General features: G+C 38.7%; 1 protein-coding gene across 2 annotated transcripts; it reads right to left on the reverse strand.

Annotated features, from left to right (window-relative positions):
• Window positions 1-16: 16 nt before the first annotated feature.
• Window positions 17-12,629, reverse strand: klhl21 (kelch-like family member 21). Of its 2 annotated transcripts, none has more exons than XM_056384386.1 (5): window positions 12,471-12,629; window positions 5,028-6,109; window positions 3,460-3,865; window positions 2,992-3,064; window positions 17-2,269 (listed from the first exon to the last, which is right to left on the reverse strand). In XM_056384386.1, exons 2-5 carry the CDS (start codon window positions 6,052-6,054, stop codon window positions 1,934-1,936), a joined length of 1,842 nt encoding a protein of 613 aa, XP_056240361.1. In that variant the 5' UTR covers window positions 6,055-6,109; window positions 12,471-12,629; the 3' UTR covers window positions 17-1,933. The 2 variants fall into 2 exon arrangements, with proteins under 2 accessions (XP_056240361.1, XP_056240362.1); XM_056384387.1 differs by lacking the exon at window positions 12,471-12,629 and adding an exon at window positions 6,784-6,942.
• Between the last annotated feature and the right edge of the window lie 14,848 nt (window positions 12,630-27,477).

Here is a 27,477-nt window from a genome sequence, read left to right on the forward strand (position 1 = left end):
ACACAAACACAGTACATAGGGTTAAGATTATACTGTATTTACAAAACTGATTCAACATCACAAACTTGTATGAAAACTAAGAAAAACGATGCATTAACAATACCATAGAAACAGTCAAAATTACAATTTCCATTAAAGCAGAAATTATTTTACATGAGAGCAAATTGAGATTTTCTTTTGGATTTCCAGTTGAGACTGCTGACCCTTCACCAGTATTTGCCAAGTGTTACTGTTCTTGTTGCAACTGATAGGCAGGGACATCTTAAGCAACCACAGCACAAATACTTCCATAAATAAACATACAAAACATTCATAAATACAATTTCTAAAGAAAATACTTCATGCACATTCGACTGGTGGTTATAAAGGCGGATCTGGACCAGTTTCAAGGTCAGGAGTGATACAAGGAGATGCTGTGCAGCCTAATTATCACTAGCAATGGAGTATTAACCCAGTACAAGTTAACATCACATGCAACCATCCTGAAATTCTGCCATGATGACAGAGGGTTACTCAGCTCACCTTTGAGTCAAAAGTATTCCCACTGGTAAATTCAACCCATCTGTCAGTTTAGTGCTAAATATGAATTGTGATTGCCGTCGTTTTCGGAATGTAGATTGATTATTGCTGTTTTCTGACCAAATATTTGGCTTATGCTCAAATTGTTAAAAGAATATTCCAACATTTTAGCATTGAACACACAGTGTTTTAAAAAAAGGATCAAAATCGACATAGCAGAACCAGAGATATCGGCCTCTTTATTCCACACATTCTTCTTCTTTCTCAAAACCTGGCGCCTACATTACCCACAATGCTATTACTCGACCGCAGACAAGTTGGAGATTCAGGTGTGTTATGCTAGAAGCTGCTAATGTAGCGTCGAGCCTCAGGAGAGATGAGCAGGTTACAGAGCTCACTTCTTTCCAACTCCACATCCACAGATTTTTGTCATTATCAAACTTCAGGCACCGACTCAAGTGACATCAATTGAGGCACTTTTCACACAGCTCCCTCTGGAGCCACAACACCCTTGTAAACACTTACTTTGATGTGTGCATTTCAAATTTAAATTGAATATGTCTGTAGGAAAATACTTTCCACAGACATCACCTGCTAACACACTGATGTCCATTCACAGAAACACCTGTCTCACCCACCGTGTGGGAGACAGTCGTAGAGAGTTCCCATACAAAAACTCAGAGAAACAGCTGTTTACTTCTCTTTAGCAGAGATGAGGCAGAGGACCAGAAGCTCATTTAGTCCTCATCCTTTAAGTCTCCTCACTGGAAAACCAAAAGCTTAAACAATTCTGATAAAGCATAAATTTCACCTTTTTCACCTTAAGTAAAAGATGATGTCTTCAAATAAATTATTTTGTCCAATTCAATGAAAAGTTCAAATCCCCCCAAATATTTTGTTTACTGTGACATAAAACGCAGAAAAGCAGAAAAACCTCAAAACGGAGAAGCTGGAACCCGTGAAGTAGTTTAAACAATTATCGATTCATTGTCTGTCAAATGCTTCAGCTCTAATTCAAAGTGTTTCCAGACATTATATTTCAGTTTTACAAGAGAAAAGACTTGAGGGAATAAGGACTAAATGTCTGGTTTGGTTAATTTCCCCACCTCCGATAAAGAGCAGCACACAGCCACTTCCATAGGCTTTTCTATGGGAACCATTCAGCACTGTTTCCCAGTCAACAGGGCTAAGAAACACATAGCTTTTGTGTAATTGATCCCGTCAACAGACTTAAGTGATTGTCAGTATGACAACTTGGCAGTCAAGTGGATTACAAGGAGCTCAGACTACTTTGAACATGCTCAGTCTTCTCTTCTACCTTAAACCGCTTCAACATTGTGATGAGGTAAATTCACAGTAAACTAATGATGGCACAATGACAGACTGTGCAAGAGGGATTTCTATAGGTTCAAACTCAGTGCGCTGGGTTCACATCCTGGTTCTGGTTTTGGTTGAGATTGTTGTTCAGATTGTGGAGCTCTTGGTGACGCTGGTGCCGGTGCAGGTGGATGGCGTTTGACTCGGGTATGTCAATAGGTTCGAACGCACTGGACACCATGGGCATGAACTGGCGGAATATGCTGACGCTGCCGTGCCAGAAGGTCGGCTGAGGTAGCCGCCCAGCGAGAGACCACGTGCGGGTGGTCGGGTCGTAGGCTTCCACCACATCTGACAGCTCAAAAGTATTGTCATAACCACCAGACACATAAAGTTTACCACCCAGGGCTGCCACACTCCCTCCAACATGGACCTGGATAAAAGATATTAAATGAAAGAAATGAGCTTTATGTTGTAATGCAGAGTCATGAAACTGATGAAATGTAGTAAAAGATTATCAGATGTCAAAAATATAACTGAATACATCAATAAATAATACTGCTAGTTAAATAATGAAAATGAAGTGTGAAAGTATATAGCTTAATACTGGGATGCACATATCTTATTATCATATAAGCATAAGGAAAATCTGTAATGTTGTTTGGGAAAACAGGGAATAGAGAAATGATTAAATATGTGCCACAACCAAAAACACAGGAAAACTAAGATGCTGAAAAATTTTTTTTTTTTTTTTTTTTTATCACCCATACTGATGGGTGGTAAAAATATTAAAAAACAAAATATATATATATAATATTTTTCTTACCAACTAAAGGTTAAAGGAAGTATAAAGCTTACTTTTTACTCCATTTCAATTTAACTAATAGTATTATTTATGTATTTGGCAATGTTTTTGATGCATCTGCTAAACTTGTATTGCATTAATTTACTGAAGTTATTAAGTTCACAGGTTCAGTTAAATTAAATCACATTTCCACAACAGTCATTCATCCATCATTTTTACTCTATTCACAAAAGAGAAAAATATATATGTTTGTATTTATCATCACCTTTGGATATGCTACAGTGTTGATGACAGCTCTGTTCATGGTGCAAAGCATGCTAGGAGACAAACATCTGATGTGAAATACAAACCTGGGTCATCGGACTAATTTTGTCCCACTCGTTCTTTTGAGGATTATAAACATCCACCTCAGCTGAGTCATCCCTACAAATAGAAACACACCAAAGTCAGGACAATATTCATGCTAACCTCACTGACTATTGAAGCAGTCATGTTTTATCAACAAATGTTTCTTTCTGGCCTTCTAAATAATCAATCATATCCTAAATATTCAGGTATTCTATATACGATGTTACGTTTATCTACCAACAAATTGACAGCATGTAGTGGTATAACCCCCTCCCTCTCAATGCCTTTGTCATAAAGTATTTACCAGTGGTGGAAGAAGTACCAAGATCCTTTAGATAAGTAAAATACCAGATCAATTTTGGGAAATCATGAGGAAAGTTTCCAGGAAATTATCTGGAAACTACAAAACTCAAATTAAATGTTACCTAATTTAGTTAAGGTATGTGACAGATTGTTTTTCTTCTCCTGACCTGACAAAGTAGATGAGGCCACTGAGGGTCACAGTTTTCGGTGTAAAGGACCATGGAGGCAGCTGTCCACATTTAACCATGATCCAGCGGTTGGTGTCTGTATCATAGCTCTGGATGGCCATGGTGTCCTCTCCAGTCAGGCAGCCTATAGCATACAGGCGCCCGTTACATGTGGTGGTGGAGCAGTTGTCCATGGGGTGCAGCATGGCTGGTAAGGCCTCCCAGCAGTCCAGAGCGTGATCGTAGCGTTCGGTGCTGTCCGACGCCACCACGTACAGCTGACCTTTCAGCACACAGGAGCTGTGGTACTCGCGGGCCTTCAGCATGGGCGACACCTCCGTCCACTCATTGACACTGGACTTGTAGCGCCACACACCGTCATAGAGGCGGGAGCCGTCAGAGCCACCTGAAAGAGCCAACAACAAAAATATATGTTACTGTTTAGCATCATTGTGCACAATTAAATATACTATAAAACAAGACAGCAGTGTTGGTTTGTCTGAAGAAATCATGATATTAATGGGGATATTTTTTCTATATTGTTGTATCTCAATATAACAAACATGGAAAATCACATATAACAATAAATCCATCCTTCCGTTTTCTGCCACTTATCCTTAGTTGGGTCAAAGTGACAGCAGGTTAAGTAAGGTAGTACAGACATCCCTTTCCCCAGCATCATTTTCAGTTCTTCCTGGAGGATCCCAAGGTGTTCCCAGGCCAGATGAGATAAATAATCGCTCTCTTGTGTGTTCTGGGTCTGCCCCAGGGTCTCCTACCAGTTGGACATGCCCAGAAAACCAGCAGAAAGGTGTCCAGGATTGGACACCCTGTTCATTCCCTACTTTACAGTATAGTTAGACTCTGCAAATACTAACTATTTGCAGTCCTCTTCCTCAACCAGTCAGCAAAGATTTAATATTTCAAGCTACTTTTTTGCCCTTAAAGATGCAATGTAGCTTCTGAAAGTTTCAAAGACATTTCTATTCAAATTTAAAGTAGCCCTGACACCAAATATATAAATAATTATAACTTTAATGTTCAAAGAAACTGTATCAAAGGTTATAAAAACTTAATCTGCCTGTCAACATTATGCAATTATATGCTGCTGTTATTTCTGTCACAGAGGCAGTGAGCTAAAACTGCTAAATTTATGGCCCACCATCAGTGTCCAGCTATCTCTGAGTGAAGGTCTAGGATGGTTTCTCATGGGAAAACAAAGGCCTTCTTTTCAGGTTAGGGAAGATCACTGTAACGACGATGATGAGAATGATAAGGATGATGAGGATGATGAAAATTACGACAACAGCACTGCTGTCCTGGCAGCACACCATGTCCTGCCTGACTTAGCCTTGTTCACACATAGAGCCACTAGCCAAAGAGTCTGCAGTTTATTTATAAGCTCTGCCTGACGGACATTTCATAAGATGAAGTCGCGGTAGTGGAAATGTACTGACTGGAGCTTTCACGGTACAGTGAATCTAATATACACAGCAACTGTAACCACTGCATACTCTGATACGAAGGAAGTGAGTATAAAGGTGTCTGGATGTTGTTACTTGACTTACCTGTGACATACATATCGTTTCCGAGGGCAGCTATGCTGTAGCCTCCTCCAAGGTGGTCAGGGAATTCAGCCAAGTAGCGCCACTGTCCAGTCTGGGGGTTGTAACAGTCCACTGTGACCAGCTCATCACAGTCCTGGTCGCAGCCTCCGACCACCACTAGGATTTCTGCCAGTCCTGTAGATGGCCGTGGCCGCATGCGGTGACAGGGCCTGTCGTAGCGGTCATACTCACAGGACTGGAAGCTGCGGGCCTCGTTCACCATGCGGAGGCAGGTGGGTGAAAGGTAGACAAGTGGGTCGCTCTCCACGTGGGCCAGCAGGAAGAACCTCCTGACGAAAGGGAGTCGGACCTGCTGGAGGAGCTCGGGCCAGTAGTGCAGTCTCCGCTGGAGATCAGCCTTCACCCAGCGCACTGCAATTTGATAAACTGTCTCCTCCTTGTCCACACAAAGATCATCGTCTGATATGAACTCAAGCAGGCGCTTCCAAGGTAACCGCTCAAAGTCCGTCCCTTTAGCCAGCTCCATTATGTTTTTGAGGACAAAGCGGCGAGCGCTGGCTGCCAGCTCTCTGCAAGCATAGGCCTCTGCAAAGTCCTGGATTTCTAAGCAGTTGGAAACATCCAGCCGCTGCTCCAGAAATGCACAGCAGGCCTCTTTGACTGAGGGAAACTGAAACAGATCAGCCGTCTTCAGAAGGAGGTCCACATTATCCTGAGTGACGGTGACCCTTCCTGTGTAGCAGAAGTCCACCAGCAGACCTAAAAGCTCAGCTGACACCTCGTGTAGAACCACCCGGTCCATAACGCTCTCCCTTAGCGTTCCTGCAAACATAGCCCGGAAGTAGGTGCTGGCAGCGGCCAACACTGTGCGGTGACAGTGGAACTCACGGCCCTCGGCACACAAAGTCACATCGAAAAACTTCCGTTCAGCTCTGAGTTCATGGATTCCCCGCAGCAGATTGAAGGCGTGAGCCGTGTCAAAAAAAGGCAGGGTGGATGGTTGTGTCTGCAAGGCTGGTTTTTCCATTGCTCCTCTCTGGGTAATCGGTTACCGGGGGTTCTGCTCAGAATGACGTTTTCATCTAAAACAGAGAAACACCAGAAACATTCATCAAATTTCAAACCAACATGTTACATAAACTACCAATAATTTTTTATTATCAATTCATCTGCTGATTATTTTCTTAATTAACCAATTGTTTGGTCTATAAAAAGGTTTCACAATTGTGAAAAATACCTTTGACGGTTTCCTAAAGCCCAAACAGAAATCTTGAAATTACTTGTTTCAACTTAGCAGCAGCCCAAAACCCAGAGTCACTCTATCACAAGTCTGTTCACGATCACATCAGACAAAGAAAAGCAGCAAATTCTCACAATTGAGAAGCTGGAACTAGGGACTCACTTGAAAAATTACTAGCTCTTACACCATATATACCACTGTCAAACACAGTTATCTATGATGGTGAGGGAAACGAGAAATAGGATGACGTTTAATATTGAAGAAAGTTTCACAGTTTAGAATAGTCCTAATAAAGATCAAAAACAAAATAAATTTACATTTCTACAACCTCAATGTCAGAGAAAATGTTTAAAAGCAAACACAAGCCAAATTAATTTCCATCAGTTCATTTCACGGGTAAGTAGTGATCATTTAAGAAACAATACAGACAAACATGTGACCAACATTGCAGGCCGCTGGCTCAAATAAATTACTTGATTTCTTTTTTATCAAAAACGCAAACTGTTTTTTCCCTACCTGACGAACTCGTCCAGGCACGTTTCACAAGCAAAGTGACAGCGTACAGCAGTCGAGAATATACGACAACGAAGCTCAGCACAACTCTGAATATGACCAGCTCTTTACCCGCGTTTAAGAAAGAGAGCTCGCTTGTACTCAGGGGCTATAAATACACCAGCAGTGTCCATTTCCAGAGAAGGGGGGAGAGTTTGAGGAGAACACCTCACACGCTGTGGGCTAATGCTGCGGGGAGAGTATAAACCCCCCCCACTGGTATGTATCTGTGGTCAGTCAGTGTGAGTAAGTGGTCTTTGAGAAACAAGCCAGCTGAATCTGGGCCTCATCACCACCATCAGCACAGCAGCAGACCAAAACACAGAGCTTCCTGTCATAATATTCTGCAATGAGTTTACCAAAGCACAAAGGCACCAGCACACACCTACTCTGACCACAGCAGACAAACAGCAACAGGAGCAACTCAGGAGTCAGAAACATACTCATGAAACGACGAAACGATGACCGAATATCTACAAAACAAAAGACATTTTCCATCAGTCTTAGTCTTAAGTGCTAATTAGCAAATGTTAGCATGCTAACACATTAAAATAAGAAAGTGAACACTGGTCAACATTATAACCGCTTCACATCATCAAGTTAGCACTGTCACTGTGAACATGCTAGCAGACTGACATTAGCGTTTTCTTCAAAGCACCACAGTGCATAAGTAAATCCTCACAGAGCTCCAAGCATCGCTGTAGACTCTTAGCAAAAATATCAACATACGACGATTTGAAGCTTCTCAAATCTGAGAATTTGCTGCTTTTCCTTGGCTTACATTATAGTGAACTGAGTAACAGCTCCAAAAATCAGTCATTAGTAAAAGAACTAGCAGTTATTTCTCAACGGTTTGACCATCTATTAATCATTTTAATTATTTTTGAAGCAACAATTTCAACCATCGCTGCTTCCACCTTGTCCAGTGTGAAGAGTTCCTGCTTTTCTCTGTGTTACACTCAATATATTTGGGTTTTGTATTAAGCAAAACATCTGAAGATTCCACCTTGGGCTGTGGGAAACGGTGATGGGCATTTCTCACCATTTTCTGACATTCTGACATCCTAAAATTAATATCTTTGGGTTTTGGCCTGTTGGTTACAAAAAAATAAAAGTTGAGTACCTCACCTTGGGCTACTTTATAGACCAAACAATAAACAAAATATGACAATTAATGATGATGAAAATGATGTTGCAGCCCTGGTCTTCCAAAAGTTTTGCTTTGTGACCCCCAAAATGTGTGTTTTTGTTTTCTGTTGAAATCTGTTTCAACACCAACTAAAAATGTATTAAATATTGACCCTAGTAAAGGTTTTGTGCTTGTAATTCTGAATTACATATGATACATATGATGATGTTAATAATTCATTGCTGCTTACTGAGAAGAATAGCTGATTTGGACATTGCACTGGGGATTAAATTTCAGGTGTTCACTCCTGTAAAATCACCAGGACAAAATGAACATGAATGAAATTTTTATTATTTAAAAAATACCAGTTTCCAATGACTTCATAGGAACCTGCATTAAAGGCCAATCTGAGCTTCTTGTCAATATTTGGAGATGACCATTCCTTCTCAAAATACACAGGTATCTCCTTACAGAGATTTGTTTAAAGGTTGTAATAAAGCCCCTGGTTCTCCGGCCAAAGGACTTAGCACACATTCCACACCAGGGTTCAACAATGCAGCGATCCACATAGCTCTGTGAGGGATCAAACTGTTCTGTGAAGGGCAGACAGGGCCTCACAACCCAGATCTGCACTGAAAAAAACACATCTTCCTAACTTCTGTGCGAGTGATTGTCTTTATGTTAGAAGGGATAATGGCATTTCCTTACATAGAAGTGATGAGTTTTCCTTTAAGTCAGTCAGTCAGTCAGTCAGTCAGTCAGTCAGTCAGTCAGTCAGTCGTGTATTTGATTTTCTTACTCCCACTCTCCTGTGTTACAAATACTAAAAATTTTCTTTCACAATAATGCAGCGATTCAATTCTAACATCTGTTCTTCATATTGTTTTAGCTATTTTATCTTTTACTAAACATTATAACAAACAGGGCAGCTTCAAACTCCAACCATCTGGGAGTATTGAGCAGCTTTAAATCAGTATGTTTACCAACCAGCTCCAAGAATAGCCCACAGAAATTTATACTCTCAAAGGAAAGGGAGAGAGGCAAGGTGAGAGGGAGGGAAACAGGAGAGGTGTGGACACAATCCCACTGCTATGACTGAAGAGCACAGAGAGACCAGTGTAACAGCCAGACAACTACCCCGCCCACCTGCACAGCCTAGCTATATAGGTGAAAGGGTCCCTATGCCCCCTTTTCATCACGTACTGTAACAGTATTAGTCTGTCTGCCCTCAGGGCTGAACTCATGACCTGCAGTTATATTCAGGATAAAAACACTCAGAGAAGTACAACGCTGTTAGTCACAAGACTTAAGTAACACCCTGGCTAAAACTCCAGAGGATGGTAGGCGTAAATTATTTTCTATTCCTTAATGGGCTGATGAGAGGTCTATGTCTGTATTTGGGAACCATCAAAACTACTGTAAATAGAAACTCAGAAGGTACTTTGATTTTAAGGCGCTGACTAAATTAAACTACTGAATCAGAGTTGAAATATCCAAGAACGAGACTAAGAGTCTACAATCACGCCAGCAGCTCAACGAGGCTGTAACATCATGCTATGATGCTCACCATAACAACAATAGAGTTAGGGTTAGTTTAGTGTGTTAGCATGCTAGCACAGAGTACAACTGAGGCGTATTGGGATATCCTTTTACAGGTATTTATATATAATAAGAACTGGCTATCACAGTTTTCTAGAGACCAAGGTGAGGTAGTCAGATTTTATTTCTTTCTGGCCAACAGTCTAAAGGTAGGGGTGTAATGATTCTGAGACCAAAACTGCAATACAAAAGTCCACAATCTTGTGTTGCGATATACCAAAAGACAGAACCACCAAACTTTTGTGGCAATCCATCAAACAATTGCTGAGATATTTCAGGAAAAATACACAGGCAACATACTCAACAGTAGAAGACTGATGGGAAACAAAAGCAAAACATTACACAAACAAAGCATCATCTTGTAAAAGCCATCTTGCTTCATTTGAATCTAAAAAAAATAAAGTTGGCTTGATTCATTCAGTCCAGGGCGTGACTTTGAGTCACAGTTTCATAACACAGTGTGGCTTCCAAGAGTCCCAAGTATTCAGTGAAGGTACAGTATGTTTATCTGGGAGCTGTTCTGTGCATGTGAACAGGGTAAATCAAAAACAGTTTACACGTAGGTACTTACAGTATGTACTGCATCTCTTGGTCTCAAATGCTGGTGTTGCCTCTTGCTGGTGCAAGCTTGCAATTACCAAAGACAATTTCCAGACAGGCTATATCACCATTTTGCATTTTTGTCATCTCAGTTTCAGCAGTAGAATAACTCCACTGTGTACAGAATGAACTTACTGAAACTTGGCTATTCATGTGTTAAGCTTAGGCAACTTTGCATATCAAAACAATGAATATATGACAGAATATGAAGCATATAACCTGGAATTTTTTTTTTTCTGCAATAATAAACCAACATCAAATCAACAACATGTAACCTATTCTGTAACACACCAGTGCTCAGATTCGTGTGGTGTACAGCAGCACCTGTTACACCAACAACCATACAAAGACAGCTGCTCAAGTCTGCTGGGGCCAAGGCAACCATCAGACTGGAGCGACATAAACCCCTGGCTCTACACAGCTGAGCCTGGCCTGGCCATAAAAAGGCAACCATAGACTCCCCACACCATGAACTCATCTCACTCCCCAGGGCCAGCAAGAGACTACACACAACACACAGACAGTATGAGAATGGATATGTTCCTCACATATAAAGGTGGTTTTGATTGTAGTGTTTTTAATGCAATCACATGACGACCAACCGTAGCAAGACACGATCTTAACAATCCATATTCAAGCAGGATTTCAGCAAACACATTTACATTTACTCAAGTGCTGTACTTAAGTACAAACCTGAGCTTCTTGTGTTTACTCGAGTATTTGAATTTTAATACTAGGACTGCAACTAACAACTAACAATTGTTTAATTGATTAGTTTACAATATGTCCAAAAACAGTGAAAAATGCATGTTATTATTTCCCACAGCCCGAGGTAAGGCATTAAAATTACTTATTGTATTCGACCATCAGTCCGAAATCCACTATATTTATTTCACAGCTATAGTTACTTTACAAATTAAGATTCTACATGTAAAATATACAACCAGCTTTTAAAATATGATGCACTGTTATAACTACCAAACAGTTACAGTTGTTAAAAGTAGTTCCCCCTTGACATAATATATATATTATACTACAGTATGATTAATAATTTCCAATATCAGATATGATAAATATAGTCATTTGAATGGCACAATTTTGCATAATGAGTACTTTCGCTTGTGATACCTTCCAGTACATTTGCTGCTAATACTCATACTTTTACTTAAGTAAAATGAGGTAAAAGTGGCCAATGAAGTGTCATTAAGAAAGTCCATGAACCGCTGCTTGTTCAAGTGGAACTTTTCTTGGCTAAACTTTTCTGTCTTACTGTTAAGACTACTAGTCTCCAAGTGGAGCAGCACATGATTCATCAAGTCTTGTACAGGGAATGCCGGGCAGGATACATTTCAATAACACCTAAAAGGCCTGTTTCTGTATTATGACTCAGTTTTTACCACCAGGGATGATTTCAAATACCAAGTAATGTGCTCTATCATCTGCCCCTACATTCCTGTAATTCCTGCTCCTGAAACAAGACTTACAGTCTGAGTTTATCATAAACATCAGTGTGGAGGAGGTATTCCCGATGCTTCACTAATACCACATTAATACTCCATTACGTAAAAGTCCAGCATTGAAAAAGCAGCAAATATTCATATTCCCGAGGCTGGAAATCTTTGGTATTTCTCCATGAATAATTTGTATAGTTACTGCAAGTATACATTGGCATGAGAAGAAAATATTCAAATTAAGTACAAGTACCTCAGATTTGTACTTAGATAAACATAGTTTCATTCCACCACTGATAAACATTTGCATCATTCAGGCCCTGCATCCATACATGTCCAAAATATTGAGCACAGTGAGGCCTCAGTCTTAAATTGCTTTTGAAAAAAGCTCCACATCCAAAGCCATGTTTGGCAAATGATAATATTCAAATGTCGTTGCTCGTGCTGTTTCATAGCTCAGATACAATGCTAGGCCCAAAGCCCCATACACAGATGTCGTGCCAGTAAATGTCTAAGCTTATTTATTATCATTACAACACGACATGATGAAAAATGTTTAGCAACTTCTGTCTCGCTAATTAACTTTCGCCATGATGTAGATACTTACTAAATAATGCCTGTTTATGTGCTGATAAATCCGTTTCATTGCCTTATATGTGTATAATAGCGTATGGTGTACATACCAAACAATATTTTGAAGCAGCAGCTGTAATTTAACGCGTTAAACACCGGCCGTGAACATAAAAGTAGTGTCATGTCCATACGAGGCTCGTACGTTATTTTCCTGTGGGACACAACGTCACTGCTTATGTCAATCTGTCCTCCAACAATCAACAATCAAAACCAGAACAACTCAGTTTTAAACGACTTACCAGTGTTTGTGTCCACCCGCTGTTGATGCTTTCACAGAGTATAACGGATTAACACAGAACCAATCGAGCTGGAATTAAAGTTTGACGCCGCTGATCCGTTTGGCCTCCTCTGCGCCATGATACCTTGCACTGGAACAAATGTTGCCTTCACGGGGTGTCGGAGCTGTTGGAATCAAGTGGAACGCGCAGATAATTCTGCAGTCGACGACCCTGGTAAGGGATAGTAATCACGGCAGATACAAAGAATTTATACTACTACTGCTGCTGCTACTACTACTACTAATACTACTACTACTACTACTACTGATAATAACAACAATAAGAAGAAGAAGAAGAAGAATAAAATAATAAGAATAAGAATAATATCAACCGCAACATGAGCTATAACTACAAGAAGAGGATGAAAACGAAGAATGACATGGCATTATCATTACTATTATTATTATTATTATTAGTAGTAGTAGTAGTAGTAGTAGAATCTTAGACTTGCACACTCAGTATTGTCTTTTAAGTCTGAAAACTCAATTTCATCATAAGGTTTTCTTGTAAACTGGAGTGGAAATTAACTAACCAACCATTACCTGGTCTAAAAATGCAAAAACAGCAAATAAATTATTTAAAAAAGAACAGAATGTAAATAACAGTTATAAAAAAATCTGTTATCATTTCATGTCAGACCACAGGCATGAATTACAATCTGGACGTTTGGAAAGCCGTCGCTTAGAATGAGTACTTGAACGCAGCTTTCAAAACTCATTCCCATTATTTTAGAACATAACTAAAACAGTAATATAGGCAATTAAGTTTCCTGTTACTGCAGTAGTTTACAATATGTAATCTAGAAGAATGTTTTCAAGCATTTTTAACTTTTTTTTAGGTTTTGTTGTGAGCAGTTGGCAGTATCTGAAATGACACAAGGTCGCCATGCGGTCTGTGGGCTGGTTTCAAGACTGGCGTTAAGTACCAGCCACATACTGGGCTGAAGCATCCCTTTGTTAAATGATTTTTTAATGTTGTGATGATTGGTTGACAATTTTCTTTCATTTTCTTCAGGTTCAAATGAGCTGTACAGGTGAAATTGTTGAAAAAAAACTGAAATAAATCCATTTCAATTCAAAGTTTTCACTACAGACCTATGTTTGTTTTTCTATCCTTCTGTAAAACATAATCATGAGGCAACACAATGACTGAATGAATTCAAGATTCACTCAAAGGCTGAGGAAATTAGAGCTGCTAATATGGAGAATCCGGTTTTACTAATAGGGAATACCAGGATTTAGTGAGAAACATTATGGTGATGTGTGTGTTATATAATGTGTTTCAGAGAGATTTTTATTCTATGCATATTTTGTGTTCATCCGAAGTGATAAAAATACAAACAAAATGGAACAACTTCTGATTTCATGGAGACCCCTGGTGGCAGCGGAGGGTAAAACAAGGGGTGGAAACTGGCTGGCTTCATGTGTCACACACTGGTTGTGATGGCAAATACAGTAGCAGACTGGTGTTCTGGATGAGAGGCTGAATTCTGTTAAAGAAAAGAGTGAATCTAAGTTTAATTCTATAAGAATGAAGAAAAATTATGTTATTCTTTATTGTTTTAGTAAAGACTAAAAGGGAACTATTAGTTAGGAATAATCTGTCCTTCCAAATTTTGACCTTATGAATCCTGCTCCATCAGATGTTGTAATAAAATCAGAAAATCATCGACTTGTAAGTGTGGGAAATAGCTACAAGGACAAGCATCTTATTTGTGAACAATTTAATCCAACCAGGTTATATGTATTTATAGTTACATTATAAGGGTCTATCATTAACAGAAGTGACACTTTTCAGGAAGCAACCAGGATGCAGGAAGACTGATAAAGAGTTTCAGGCTGACAACCTCAATAGTGAAAGTTATAGCACACTTTCACTGTATATTTACTTTGACTCTCATAAATATTTATTGCATTGCACCACAACTGCAAAAGATCAGATCAATATTGGAGGCCAACGTTTATCTATCTAACAGTTTAAATGTTGGACGTCAACGTTTATCTATCTAATAGCTTAGTTTTCTTTATGGTCAGGATGCCTCAGTCTCACAGAGCTGCTGTCGTGACCATAAACTCCTGTCGTGATACATCTGGTTACCTTGGGGCTTTGATAAAAAAAACAAAAAAACAAAGTTGTGTCTGAGCCTGAACAAACTAAATTGAATTCAGATGCCAATGTGAATGAATAAATTCACCCATCATGTATCCTCAGTCACTTTGCACTCATTTTAACCAGCAGAACAAAAGGGCAATATCCACTAAGGCCATCCCTATGTTTAATTCAATAAACTGTTTAAAATTCAGTCCACAGAGGACACATGTGCCTCTGTCTTCCCCCTAATGAGGAGGCAAGAAAGAGATAATGGTCTTGAATGTGAAATAAAAACTGAAATACCCTCTGTAGCATAGTTAAGAGTGACCTGCAGTTGAACTTTCTCTGGCCTCATTGTGTCCCTCAGGCGGTGTAGATGTGGAAAACTGCTGACAAGACATCTTCCATAGGGGTCACAATGACAGGGCACAATGCTACCAAATTAGGTCCTCACAGAGGGTTTGCTGCGATGCTGACAATTTATTTCACTTGACTGAGATCTAGTAATTAAACTCTGACGATGACACTTATAAGGGATATATTTAAAGCATTTAGTCCAAACTTATACTTTTGGTTTTAAAGAAATGTTCCGGTTATCTTATCATAGCATAAAGACTGGAAATGCTAATATGGTTCTGTCCAATGGTAACAAAATATGTCTACGAGTTCCTACCTGCTCAGTTATTAACATGTTATATATTGATGGTTTCGTCAGTACATAAATAAAGTGTAAAAATGACAAGTTGTGATTTATGTTTTGTTTTGTTTTTTTTCCTTTGTTTTTTTTGGTTAGTGTGATGAACTTGTTTGCAAATAGCTGCTTATTCACACATCTAGTAGACATAGCAATTTATAAGCATTTATTTGGAGTAATATTTCTGGCCACCTGACGAACGTAAGGTTTTGGTTTCCACTAACTCCAGGGAAATTTCCGGCTCTTTACGCTCCGCTATACTTACTAGCTAGTTGCTAACTTTGCCTGTCATTTGCTACTGATTTGAGAACAGCTGCCAGATGAGAGCGGTGAGACTGAAAACAACTGCTGTGAAGCCAAATCAATGCACTGAAAGACATAATAGAGCCAATACAGCTAAAGTGAATTTTTACATCCTATAATCTGATCAGATCCATCCTCCCTAATTTGACTGGCTGCAAATTTATTAAAAATCCTTGGAGAAATACATCTACTGTCAGCCCAAGATTCTGCTCGCGCTTTTTGTGATCTGTGTTGCTATTATGCTCCAAGAATACTAAAGTGAGAGACACACAAGACATATTAGAAGCAAAAATTAAAATTAATGTTTACACCTGTTCAGTCACTAGATGGAGACATTTTATAGTATTTATATTATAGTCCCACTTTGAGCTACTGACTAGTAGCTTTTCAAGACAAGAATAATATCTCTCTCATGTATTTGTTGTGGAACATGAACTTGGCAGTATAATACTTCTGCCTTGGCTGTAAAGACAACTTTGCCTCTGTGAAATGATCATTTCATTTTTGTTAATTGTTGTGTGTTACTACTGGCAAGGCTATTACACAGCCTACGTGTTTACTTCAGACCAGCTATGACTGTAGACTCATAAACAGCAAATTTCTGTAAACATGCCAACTTAAAATATAAAGTTTACATTTCATACTCCCAAACAAGCTGGTATAAATCTCCCTAATATTACACACAAAACATCTCAACTGTATAGATCTTTCATTCTCTATTGTAGGTCATATATAGATGTAGTCTACAACATTACTAACATAATGTTTTGTAATTTGAGATTGTGTTATTTTTGTGATATTGTCATTTCTAATTTCCATAGTTCATATTATTATTTCACAGATGTGCCAACCCCATTTCATATTGCCTCTTTTCTTCCTTCAATCTGCATTGAAACATTAGCAAGCAATGGTAGTTTTGTCAATTAATGTTAGCTCAGTTAGCTATATGCAACAGTTATACTTGGCAATTAATAGATGTAAATATTGTTTAACTAATATCTATGTAAAAACTAGATTATGTGATTTATGTTTTAATGTATAGACATGTACATTAGTTAGTTACATTATCACTTACATTATAACTAAACTAAGTTTGAATTTATAAAACAGCTGGTGCAACTGGCTAATGTTCTGTTCTTAGATACAGAACACATCTGTAAATGTGACGTAGACTTTAAATTAGGCTTTCAAAAGTGCTTAATACATATTTATTAGTTACATATTACATAATATTAGTTATTAATGAACTATTGTGTAAGTATGTATTGAGCAACATAAGTGTAAAATATTACAGTGTTATGTTACATTGCAATATTACGATAGTCAGTAACTATAATGAGTCTGACTGTAGAAATGTCCCTATTAATCAAACCTGAATAAGCAACGCAGGGCAGAAACATGTTTGTTTGTGTTGTACATAATGGACTGGAATGTAGTTTTATTTTTTTTATTAAGTTGATACTGGAAAATTAACATTGCTGAATTTACATGAGGAAAAAATGACTGATGTTAATAATTCAAATAGAACAATAATTGTTGTCACCTCCAGTCACTGTATGATGTTGATTTGGCACAAAAGCAAATCAGAAACTCTTTTCATGGTGCAATGAAACATAAAATTGACTAGACAGTTGTTGCATTTATAACATTGATGTTTCACAGTATATTTGCTTTTTTATGTTGTTGTGATGCTCTTTTGCATATTTAAGGGCACAGCACAGTCACTGTGTAAATTATTGATATGACAGACTGCAGCTTTGAATGTCAATACATTTCCCTGGAGACGGAAAGAGAAAAAAAAAAAAACCCTATAAAAAAAAAAAGTTTGATCAATAGAAACAGAAGTGTGGATCGAGAGAAGTGAAGGGGGAATAACACAGAAAGCAAGAAGAGGTGGACAAGTTATAAGACATGAAACACACAGAGCTGCTGATAAAGGGAGAAAGTTGCAGAAGTTTGAATCTTTGAGTCTGTTTGAAAACAAAGCTGTGACTTGCATGCGCAGTTTTTTACATGTTGTACCTGGATATTTACATAAGACATGATAATAATAACTACCATCTTATGTTGTGTTACAAAACGAAAGGTCATGGCGTGCTTTGGTAAATTGAATTCCAAATCTATTGTTGCACAGCGGTGCCTCTCCACGGTGTAACAGCTATGAAGGGCTCGATAATAACGCACCCTGGGCTTGTTGAATAAGTAGGTGTGTTATTTGTGAATCTGGGTGTTGCAGGAAAAAGGAAAAACATTGGGTAGCAGCATAAAATATTGAACAAACTCATCTTTATTGTTCTCTTTTCCTTAACTGCATCACACTGAGAGGCAGGATGCTGCTGCTACGGCTTGGTCAGCAAACCCTTCCCTGGATAAATAAAGGGTTGAAAACCTTTTTTTGTACGCATTCTTTTTAAAGTAATTACTACTCATGCATTCAAAACTGTATTATTATTTATTACTTTTACTCGGAGTGTTATTTATGATTGTCTACAATTTGTGCAAAACATACCTGCAGGCAGATTTGTTTTGGCTAAGATAGGGAATATCTGTATTCAGCATGCAGTGGTAAGTCTAAAAGGTTGTGAGACTGGGACCCCACCATCCATTTACTTATCCACCATAATTATATTGTTTCATATGAAGAGGTGTATCCCAGAACCTTTAATTGCTTTCTAAAGAACGAAATGTTCCGAGACTACTCCTTGGACTTTACTGAGCCAAAATCAAAACATAAATTCTTTGTTTAAATGTTGTGTCATGACTCCACAGTGCAACCTCTGACAGGTAGAACTCAGTTCACTGTGTATCATATTACAGTTTTTGTCCAGCGCAGAGTTTGTGTTTACGATTTAATGTCTTCCAGCTGCCATAATGTTTATCATGTAGTGAAGGAGACATGGTAGAACAGTGTAATGGTCTCCCCTGTGCTCAAAGGTGATACACATGAGCCACATTTTATTTGCTGTTCCATGTTGCAAGAGCCCAGCTACACTGTTCATGTGCTGTCAACCATGCCATAAAGAGTATCTTTCAATCAGGCATCACTATGTGTGTGTGTGTGTGTGTGTGTGTGTGTGTGTGTGTGTGTGTGTGAATCCCAACACTGACTGAAAATCCCCTGTCAAACGTTTGGTTGTCACTTGTATTTCCATGACTCACATGTGATACAAGGTTAATGCCAAATTACACATCGAGGCCACCTCTGTTCTTAAAGCACGCTCTCTTTTCATCAAGTCAGTGTTTACATGCCGTGGCGAGATTACGACAAAACGGGAAAATTATAACATCACGTTCATGGCAATTCATCTGTGAGTGTTGATCATTATCGGATGTCGTCTTTCTTGCTGCTGAGCAAGTGAATTGCAGAAGAAAAAATTGCAAAGCATAATCATGAAACCAGGCAGTTGTCAGTGATGAGATTGAAACGCTGATGATTGAAATGTGTTTCTTTTTGTGTCCGGTTGCTATAAAATCCACTGTGTGGCTACGGAACTTATAAACATGCACATTTTCTGCAGCCGGTCATCAGTCTCGCTTGTGCCTATGCTTGCAGTTGGATATTAAAGTTTATCTTAGACGTAAGGCAGTTTTTTTTCCTTTCGGTTGCTGATGCATTCACAGAGAGGAAAAACACTTTAGTGTTGGTTTATTGTGATTAATAATTTCTGAAGGCATGGTTATCTGCTTGCCTGGTGCTCCCAGCCTACATTATAATCTGCAGTCTAATCCAATCCTATGCCACTGATGAGTGGGACACTACTTGTGGATATTACCTCTGCTATAGCACATCTGCATTTGCTGAGTCCACACTTAGAGAAATGTAGTTGGAATTGGCAAAAATATTCCCTATTCTCTCTGCATTTGCAGTAAAATTGCCTGACATCCCCTCTCAGACTTTCAAATTGAATATGACCGTTATAGTTTATGCTGCCATTACGGAGGCCATCAAAGCCTCTAAATGGAAGATTAGAACACATTTATCCTTCTGAAAAATATATTGTTTAGAAATTCCTAGACAGCGTTTTTCTAAGACATCAGCAAAATGTTTCTGTGGTGTCATTTATCATTATACCAGTCTTGTATTTCACATGAGGAATAAACAGTTACTTCTCTCCCACTACCGAGGATTCCTCACATATCCATCTGCTAGGTTAGTTTGCCTCCAAACACAGCACAATTAATCATGCTGTCACACAATGAATGCATGAGAGCTAGATGGCCCAGGGTTACCAGGCACAGAGTGACACAGTCAAACATAACAGCAGAGGATGTTAACTAGTCTCTTTTGTGCAAAAACTGATTTTCATTATCACTGCTGCCATGCAAGATTTTCAGCATGCAAAGTGTTAGGAGTGTGCATTAGTCATCGTGCCTTACATAATTACAGTCCACTTTAATCAGTCAATCAGCTATCCTCAAAGATGTCATGCTCTTTCATTGGGCCAGGCGGGAAAAAAACTTAAACGAATCTCTAAAATGAATAAAAAGAAATGAATTCTTCTTCCCAACAACTCACTCTGACTTTGCTTATTACTTGCAGTTAATGTGGTCTCAAGTATGCATATGATTTATCTAGTTAAAATGAACAAACTGCTGTAAACCAAAAAATTGTGTTAAACAGAAATTCAATAAGTCAAAGTGTTGTAACAGAAGCAGAGCCGCAGATGTGGTGACACTCCAGGACTGACACAGCGACTGAAAGAAATAATTGGATAATTCTATATATGGCTCATTGTTTGCTTTATTCCAGTCCTCAGCCTTATTTCATTCTTCCTGAGCGCATGACTGATCCCTCAGCAGCACCCTCCAAAATATTCTTAAGATATAAGATGCCAGATAAATGAACAGCTAATAACAAAAAAAAGCTAGTTTCCCCCAGTCTCCCTCATTTCTCAGACTGCCACCTCCCTCACTGAGGGTACAGAGGAAGTGACACCAACACAGCAGTGTCCCTGCTGACTGAACTGTTCATTTTGGTGCTGTCTGTGGAAAATAATAAGACATTAAACCCTGGGAGGGCTGGAGAGCCTTATGTTCCTTACAGCCTGTCTTCGAAGAGCAGCTTTGCCTCCTTCTCACCAAAGGCGCTTAGATTTGGGGGGGGGGGGGGGGGGGCTCCTGCCTACTGCCACATCTCTGAGGCAGCTGTGTTATTATGGATGGAGATTACTGAGTGTTGGTGGGCAGAAGACGACCTCAACTGATTATTAGGGAAACAAAGAGCGCTGCCTGCTGAGGGTGGCCTGCTGGATTGCTGCTTGAACACATTCATCTGACGCTCTTGAAAATTCTCACATAAAAAGGTTCAAAAAGGAATCCCACCGTTCCAGCTCCCAAATCAAAGAACCTTTTGCCGCAAAAAGTTTTAAAAATTTGATTTGTACAGAAAATAGAACATTTACTTTCCAGGGTTTCTTTTTATTTGCCGCCACTCGAAAGGGGAGCTGTAGCAGTGTGCCGCCGCAGTCTGTGGCGACCCATTAAAAAGCCAAAAGTGAAACTAGAGGCGTTACTGGATGCAGAGTATGCCAGGTTTGGACTCACGCACTTGGGAGTTAGAACTGGGCACGCTCAACTCAGAAGTCCAAACTCCTGAGGACGGGAGGACGGTTTGCAGTTGGAGCAGCAGCGATCTTGCTGGCATAAACAACTCAACTCGCCTCTGGTAATTATACTTCAACACAACTGAACCTGACTGCAGTGAAAAGATACACCTGTTATTGAATCATAATGTATCTAAAAAAAAACAAAAAACAAAATTTAATATAGACTGCACTGTCTCTGCTCATTTTCATTTCTATACATTTACAGGTTTTCATTGAAATGTGGTTGTAGGAGATGTGTATTTCATTTGTGTGTTATTCCTCCGGGCACTAGGGGGTGTATGATAAAGGCAGAGGATGTCCACAGGAAAATATAAGCCACACACCAGAAAACACAGGTGTTGCTCATTGTAAAGGAGCAGACAGTTTTTGACTGTGCTCAGACAATGTTGTGGCTGTTTTTTGATTATAACTGTATAGAAAATGGAAGTCATGGACATTGCAGATTACGGACGCTAGAAAATAAATGCATCATGATACAAAGCAGTGGTAAGGAGTGGATTCAGTGAGCAGCCAGTAGCAGCTAAAGTGTAAGACTTAAGTAGGTGGTGATATCTGTACATATAAAGGAGCCCAAAGTCCACGGAGGCATCACTGTCGTAGACAAAGCTTCACTTTACCTTCAGACAGACTAATGTACAAACTAATGTTTCCTCTGGGAGGAAAATGTATCTTCTTCAAAAGGAATTATAACACATATCAAATGCTTGCTGAGATAAGACTCTTCTCACTGGAATGATGACAGCATTGTCCAGACAGTCATCAGTGGAGTCAGGCTGCTGGCTGCTGAGATGAGCGGTGCGTCCTCACATCTTAGAAAAAATTTTGCAGATGGTGAGACAGCGCTGATGAAATATTGAGAGGAATTTGATTTGTGCTGGCTTAAATCTTTTACAATTGAAAGGTGCTTATTGAATAGTTCTGGCTCACTGGCACAAAAACAGATAACACTGCTGGTTGGAATGTTTACAATAAAATTTTTCTATAAAATTGAATGTGAGAGGACCTCATTATACATGTAATGAGGCCTCTCACATTTCATTTCTACAGTCTGGCTTCAATTCACCTCCTCACCACCTGTGTCGCCAATTTCCCCGCCTCCAAAATGTTCGTATGCATGAGTTTCTGTGCAGGTGTGATTATTCTCCCATCACGTTTGTTTTGATTCGTTTGATAGAAGTGACGTTCGCCTCCTTCAGGACACATTGTGCGTATGCAACGGTGACAAATGAGGCCCCAGGTCATTTGGACCGCACTTGTTTAGACGTGGACTTGCTGTGACTGATGATGTTTTACAAGACTAAAGAATAGAAAGGTGAATGTTACGAAAATTACTTTAGAATTGGAGGTTATAGTTTTTTCTGTGCTCAGAAAGTAAAAGTTATCTAACTGTGGTAAAATCATGCAGGCTTCAGTTTGTAATCGTGATGTTATGGGTGCTGATTCGTCTTGGAAGGAGAGAAAACTGTATTGAGTTACAGAAGCTCGTAGAACTTGTCTGGACTTGACGTCAGGACTTTGGATCTCTATTTTGACCGCAAGCTGGTAGTACTTGTTTTAATTCAGACATTTTTCTTCTATGAGCGACTCAATATAGTATAAATTGAATTATGCTGTAATGTGTCAGATGCCAGTCATAATAATAACAACAATAATAAACTGAACTTTCTAAAACAAAGTGACAAAGTGCTTTACATTACACATTACAGTGGAACCAGCAATATGATAAAACAATAACAATAAAGATAAGACATGTTGGTAAATGTGTGCTAACTAATAAAAAGCTTTCAGTTTTGAGAAGTGATTTAAAAGATGTCATTGATTCTGTAAGTCTCAGATCTTCAGGTTACAAAGTCCTGTGATATTTAGCAAGAAATTGACAAAACTATAACTATTCATTCAGCGTTAACATCAGTCCGTCAGTGTGACTCAGCTTAGAGCTTGATGCTTTTCTTTGTATTAGTGTGTCTATGCTTGTTTCTTTCATGTTGTGACTGTGAAACTTCATTTAAATACACCAAAACAAAGGAATAACTTTCAGTTTGTGATGTTGGGGCTGTATCAGAACAAAGATCTTTCCCCATACGCTTAAGACTGACAACTAAGATATCCGAGGCAGTTAGGTGAATTACTGCACCTGTTTGCTCCTTGTGTGACTATTTTCTGCCTTGTACACTGAAATTGAAATAGAAAGTGTTCTGCTGAGACAACAGTCAAGGCTGTGTTTATCTGCACAGAAACAAATCTCACGCTAAAGCGCCACAGCCAAACATCCTATCATTCTGCCCAAATGATTTCATGCTCGGGGAAGCTGAGGTTAGGGAGAATATATCAGGTAGGAAAGGACAGTGAGAAATCTGGGGCTGGAGCATCTTCTACGAAGACGCACAATGATTTCCCCACGTTTTAGTACAGGTATATTGTCTTTTTATTGCTCAGAGATCTGTTAGATCTCTAAATTGTCTTCATAGCGCTTTAGTATATAGTTGAAAGGATCCACAAGCTCTCTGATTCGCTCATTTTCACACATTTTGAATAGTCAGAATCACGGACGGATGACTCAGACTCAACTACCGTGGTTACTAGATCACACTTAATCCTGTTAAATGAAAATAAGCTCATGGCTCTGTATTTCTGTACCTGTTTGGTACTAAGTTATAAATGGCTTAAATTAGTAACACACCTATCAGACTATAAATAAGTAGCTGCCGGGCAGTAGATCCTCAGGGTGGGCTTTTCCGTCAGGGTAGTAATCTAACATAAGACAGGTAAAGTGGAGTTCTTTATGCGAAAACTAAGCTAATACCTTAGGGAAAAAGTACAAGACAGTGTAGAGTAAACTAATATTTAGTTAATGAAAAAAGTTACAGTTGCTTGAAGGCAGATTTCTTGTGAAAAAGATGATTTTGTTTTCATTTTTTCAAATGGATTTACTACTGATAATAACATCACCAGCATGCTAATATGCTGACAATGGCAATGCTAACATGCTAATGCATAGCTGGACTAATGTTTACCATGTTTACCATCTTAGTTTAGCATGTTAGTATCAAAGATACTCTATGACAAAGATGACGCATTTAAAGCAGCGCCAATGGTAAGAAATGGTATACACTTCCTGTCTCCTAAGTGGGCGGGGTCATGGTTGCTTGTTCATGTCAAAACATAACAACAATACAATACAGCACTAGATACAGTGTGAATTCACACCAGATATTGCTGCTCGTTTTCATCTACTAGCTTAACATTTGATCAACCCAGTACAAGATCATATTAGTCAAATACTCTCTGTTTTCCCTCCAAAAACAGTTAGATAACGATAAAAATATTGGTATTATTACCTGAAGAAATACAAGATTTATTTCAGTTTTATGGACTCACATATAGGTGGTACCCTCTAAACGTCTTTGGTTGGAAAGCAACGGCAGCACAACTGCAGCAGTGAAACCAGAGCAGAACTGACAGAGAGAAGAGAGATCTGTTGTGAGATCTCGCGAGAGTGTGTTGCTGAGACAGAGACAGGTCTAAAATAGTCGATTTTCTCCTGATCTGTCTGTCTGAAAAATGCCATTTTAATGTCAGAATGTTCAGAAGATCTTTGGCTTGTGAAAAATTGATCCAGTATTTGTTTTGGTGACTATGGGGCGAAAGAATCTGTCATAATCTGCTAGTCTCCTAAAGGGGCAGGGAGGTGGCAAAACCCACTTCACACAGCTACAGGAAATGATTGTAAGTGCACCGTCTCCTTTCTCAATTGTCTCTGTTAGTATGCTAACATCTGCTAATTTGCATAAAACACAAAGTAGAGCAGCTAAAAATGACCTTAACCACATTTCATCCAATACTTTTCCAGAAGTTTCACTCAGAACCACAAATGTGAACCTTACAGTGCACTAATGGAAAGGTCAGGGGATCACCATGATGAAGGTACTATGACTATGATTGCATGGCAATTCATCTAATAGTTTTCAGAACATTTGAGTAAAAAACAAAAATTTCAACCTCATCGTCAACAGTCAAGGAATCATAAACATTAATGGGATTCACGGGACCACAAATGTCTGTATAAAATATGGCATTTCATCCAATAGCTGTTGATCAACAGATCGATACCACCAGGAGCCACGCCATTAAAAGACTAAGAAAATCTTCTATCTGTTCATTCACTTATTCATTCACTTATCCTTCCCACTAAGTCAATAATGAGTCCATTTAAGAGATGAAATAAACCCAAACAAAATCAGTCTGGCCGCTTCTCCATCTGACTCACCACCAGATGGTAAATGGTTGACCAGACACTCACCTGCAAGCAAGAATGATTCACATTGAAGATTCAGTCATTTCTCCATTAATGAGAAGCTTTCGGCTGACTGTGGCTTGTAAACACACTGTGGATGCCAGAACAGCACAGAGCAGAAGCAGTTACAGCATCACGTAAACCTCAGATAAACCTGAACACGAATCACGTACAAGATGATATGACAGAGTTCCATCTAAGCAAATTCTAAATTATTGAAACACACAGTGATGGGAAGTAGCTCAGTACATTTACTCAGGTACTGTACTTAAGTAAAAATTGGAGGTACTTGAACTATACTTGAGTATTTCCATTTTCTGCTTTATACTGCACTACATTTATGTTACAGTTATAGTTACTAGTTACTGGTTATTTAGATAATCAACTAAGAAAATTATTACACACTGTTACAAATCACAATCTCTGTTAGTATATAAAGTAGCAGTAAAGTAGTAAAATTAACATTAAAGTGCTTCTTACACATTCATTCATCAACAAGTCCAGTCTAATAATATAATATATATCAATCAGAAATGGGCCATTCTGCGTAATGAGTCATTTTTACTATTGGTGCTTTAAGTATATTTTCATGCTAATAATTTATTACTTTTACTCAAGTAATATTCTGAATGCAGCAACAGTGTATTATTTCTATTGGGTAGTTCTTTCACCAACAGAAATACAGTAAGACAGCCATTACATTACAACATTACAAGTCATCAGCACGCATCATCTAGGAACCATGGATGTCTTAACTAAACTTTTGTGGCAATCCCTTCAGTAGATGTGGAGATATATCACTCTATAAATGCAAACTTTGATAATGTTCTAGATGAAAAGGGACCACTTAAGTTATGAGGATTCATCCTCTGGGCGTCATGGATATCAGAACCAAATTTAATGGCACTAAATCCAATAAAGACAAATCACTCAGAGCCCAAAATGTCAACCTGATGATAGCTCTGGTGGAAAAGTCAGGGGATCACTGAAGTCGGACGGCTTCATCCTGTGGGGAACATGAATGTCTGTTTCAAGTTTTATGGCAATCTATTCAACAGTTGTGGAGATATTTCAGTACGGACCAAAGTGGTGGACCAACATTGTTGTCCCTAGAGCCACAACGCTTGCATTTCTAAAAAATATAAATTTGCTCTCCAGACAGCACAGCAAAGTGTTTCACAGCCAAACGATTGCACGGTGGGTCCAGTTTTTATTGCCAAGATTTGTATTCTGCAGAGTGGGAAAATAACCACAACACTGTCATTAAGAAATACAGGCAATTAAGTAGCATAGGACTGGATAAGGTGGACTTTGATCTTAAATGCACATTTTTAACCCCATGTTTTGTGCTTCCTGTCTAAAATAAAGTCATTTAAAATGAGAAAATGTTAGTATTTTGTGAGCAATCTCTTTCACAGTATTTCTCAGTAAATGTTACTTTCATGCCTCATCATGGTTCAATTTGTACCGCAAAGTTTTCAACTAAAGTATTTAAATTCTTTGGCTACAGTGTCACTGCAAAGGTCTCATTGTCAATGTCTGTGGGTGTAAAACATTAAGACACTGAAAAGCAAAAAGGATGTTATATGTTTTTGTGAGACACAAATTATTGGTGGGAATGCGTACCTTCAATCCCCCAGCAATGTACATTATTGCTAGTTTGCAATAAGGCTTTCAAGAAATCTTAAGATGGAGCAAATAAATAGTTAATAGGGTCTAAAAAATATTCATGTAACTTGAAGCCCTTAAAAGTGTCACTCAAGATGTACGTATGACAGGAAAGTTATTGTTAGCAGTTTTTAAGATCTGGAAAGGTGATTCTGTATTGTACATTTTAAACAAAAAGGCGGTTCAAGCTGCTTTACATAATTCATATCAACATGAAAAAGGAAATACAGCATAAAACATTAAAATGCTCCTTCAACATGTTACTGTCTTTTAGGTTCCAACTTTCAAAGCAGACCCTTTCTTCTATGTCTC

This window comes from Seriola aureovittata, chromosome 9 (genome assembly GCF_021018895.1).
Source record: "Seriola aureovittata isolate HTS-2021-v1 ecotype China chromosome 9, ASM2101889v1, whole genome shotgun sequence".
NCBI classification, from domain to species: Eukaryota; Metazoa; Chordata; class Actinopteri; order Carangiformes; family Carangidae; genus Seriola; species Seriola aureovittata.

What these genes read in the sequence shown, in the direction of transcription:
- klhl21 (XM_056384386.1), bottom strand. Translation starts at nt 6,054, where the DNA reads ATGGAAAAACCAGCCTTGCAGACACAACCATCCACCCTGCCTTTTTTT. An exon ending in AAACGATATGTATGTCACAG is followed by an intron (nt 3,866 to 5,027) that starts GTAAGTCAAGTA and finishes TGGCTCTTTCAG; the next exon opens with GTGGCTCTGACGGCTCCCGC. An exon ending in GGCCTCATCTACTTTGTCAG is followed by an intron (nt 3,065 to 3,459) that starts GTCAGGAGAAGA and finishes TTCTATTTGTAG; the next exon opens with GGATGACTCAGCTGAGGTGG.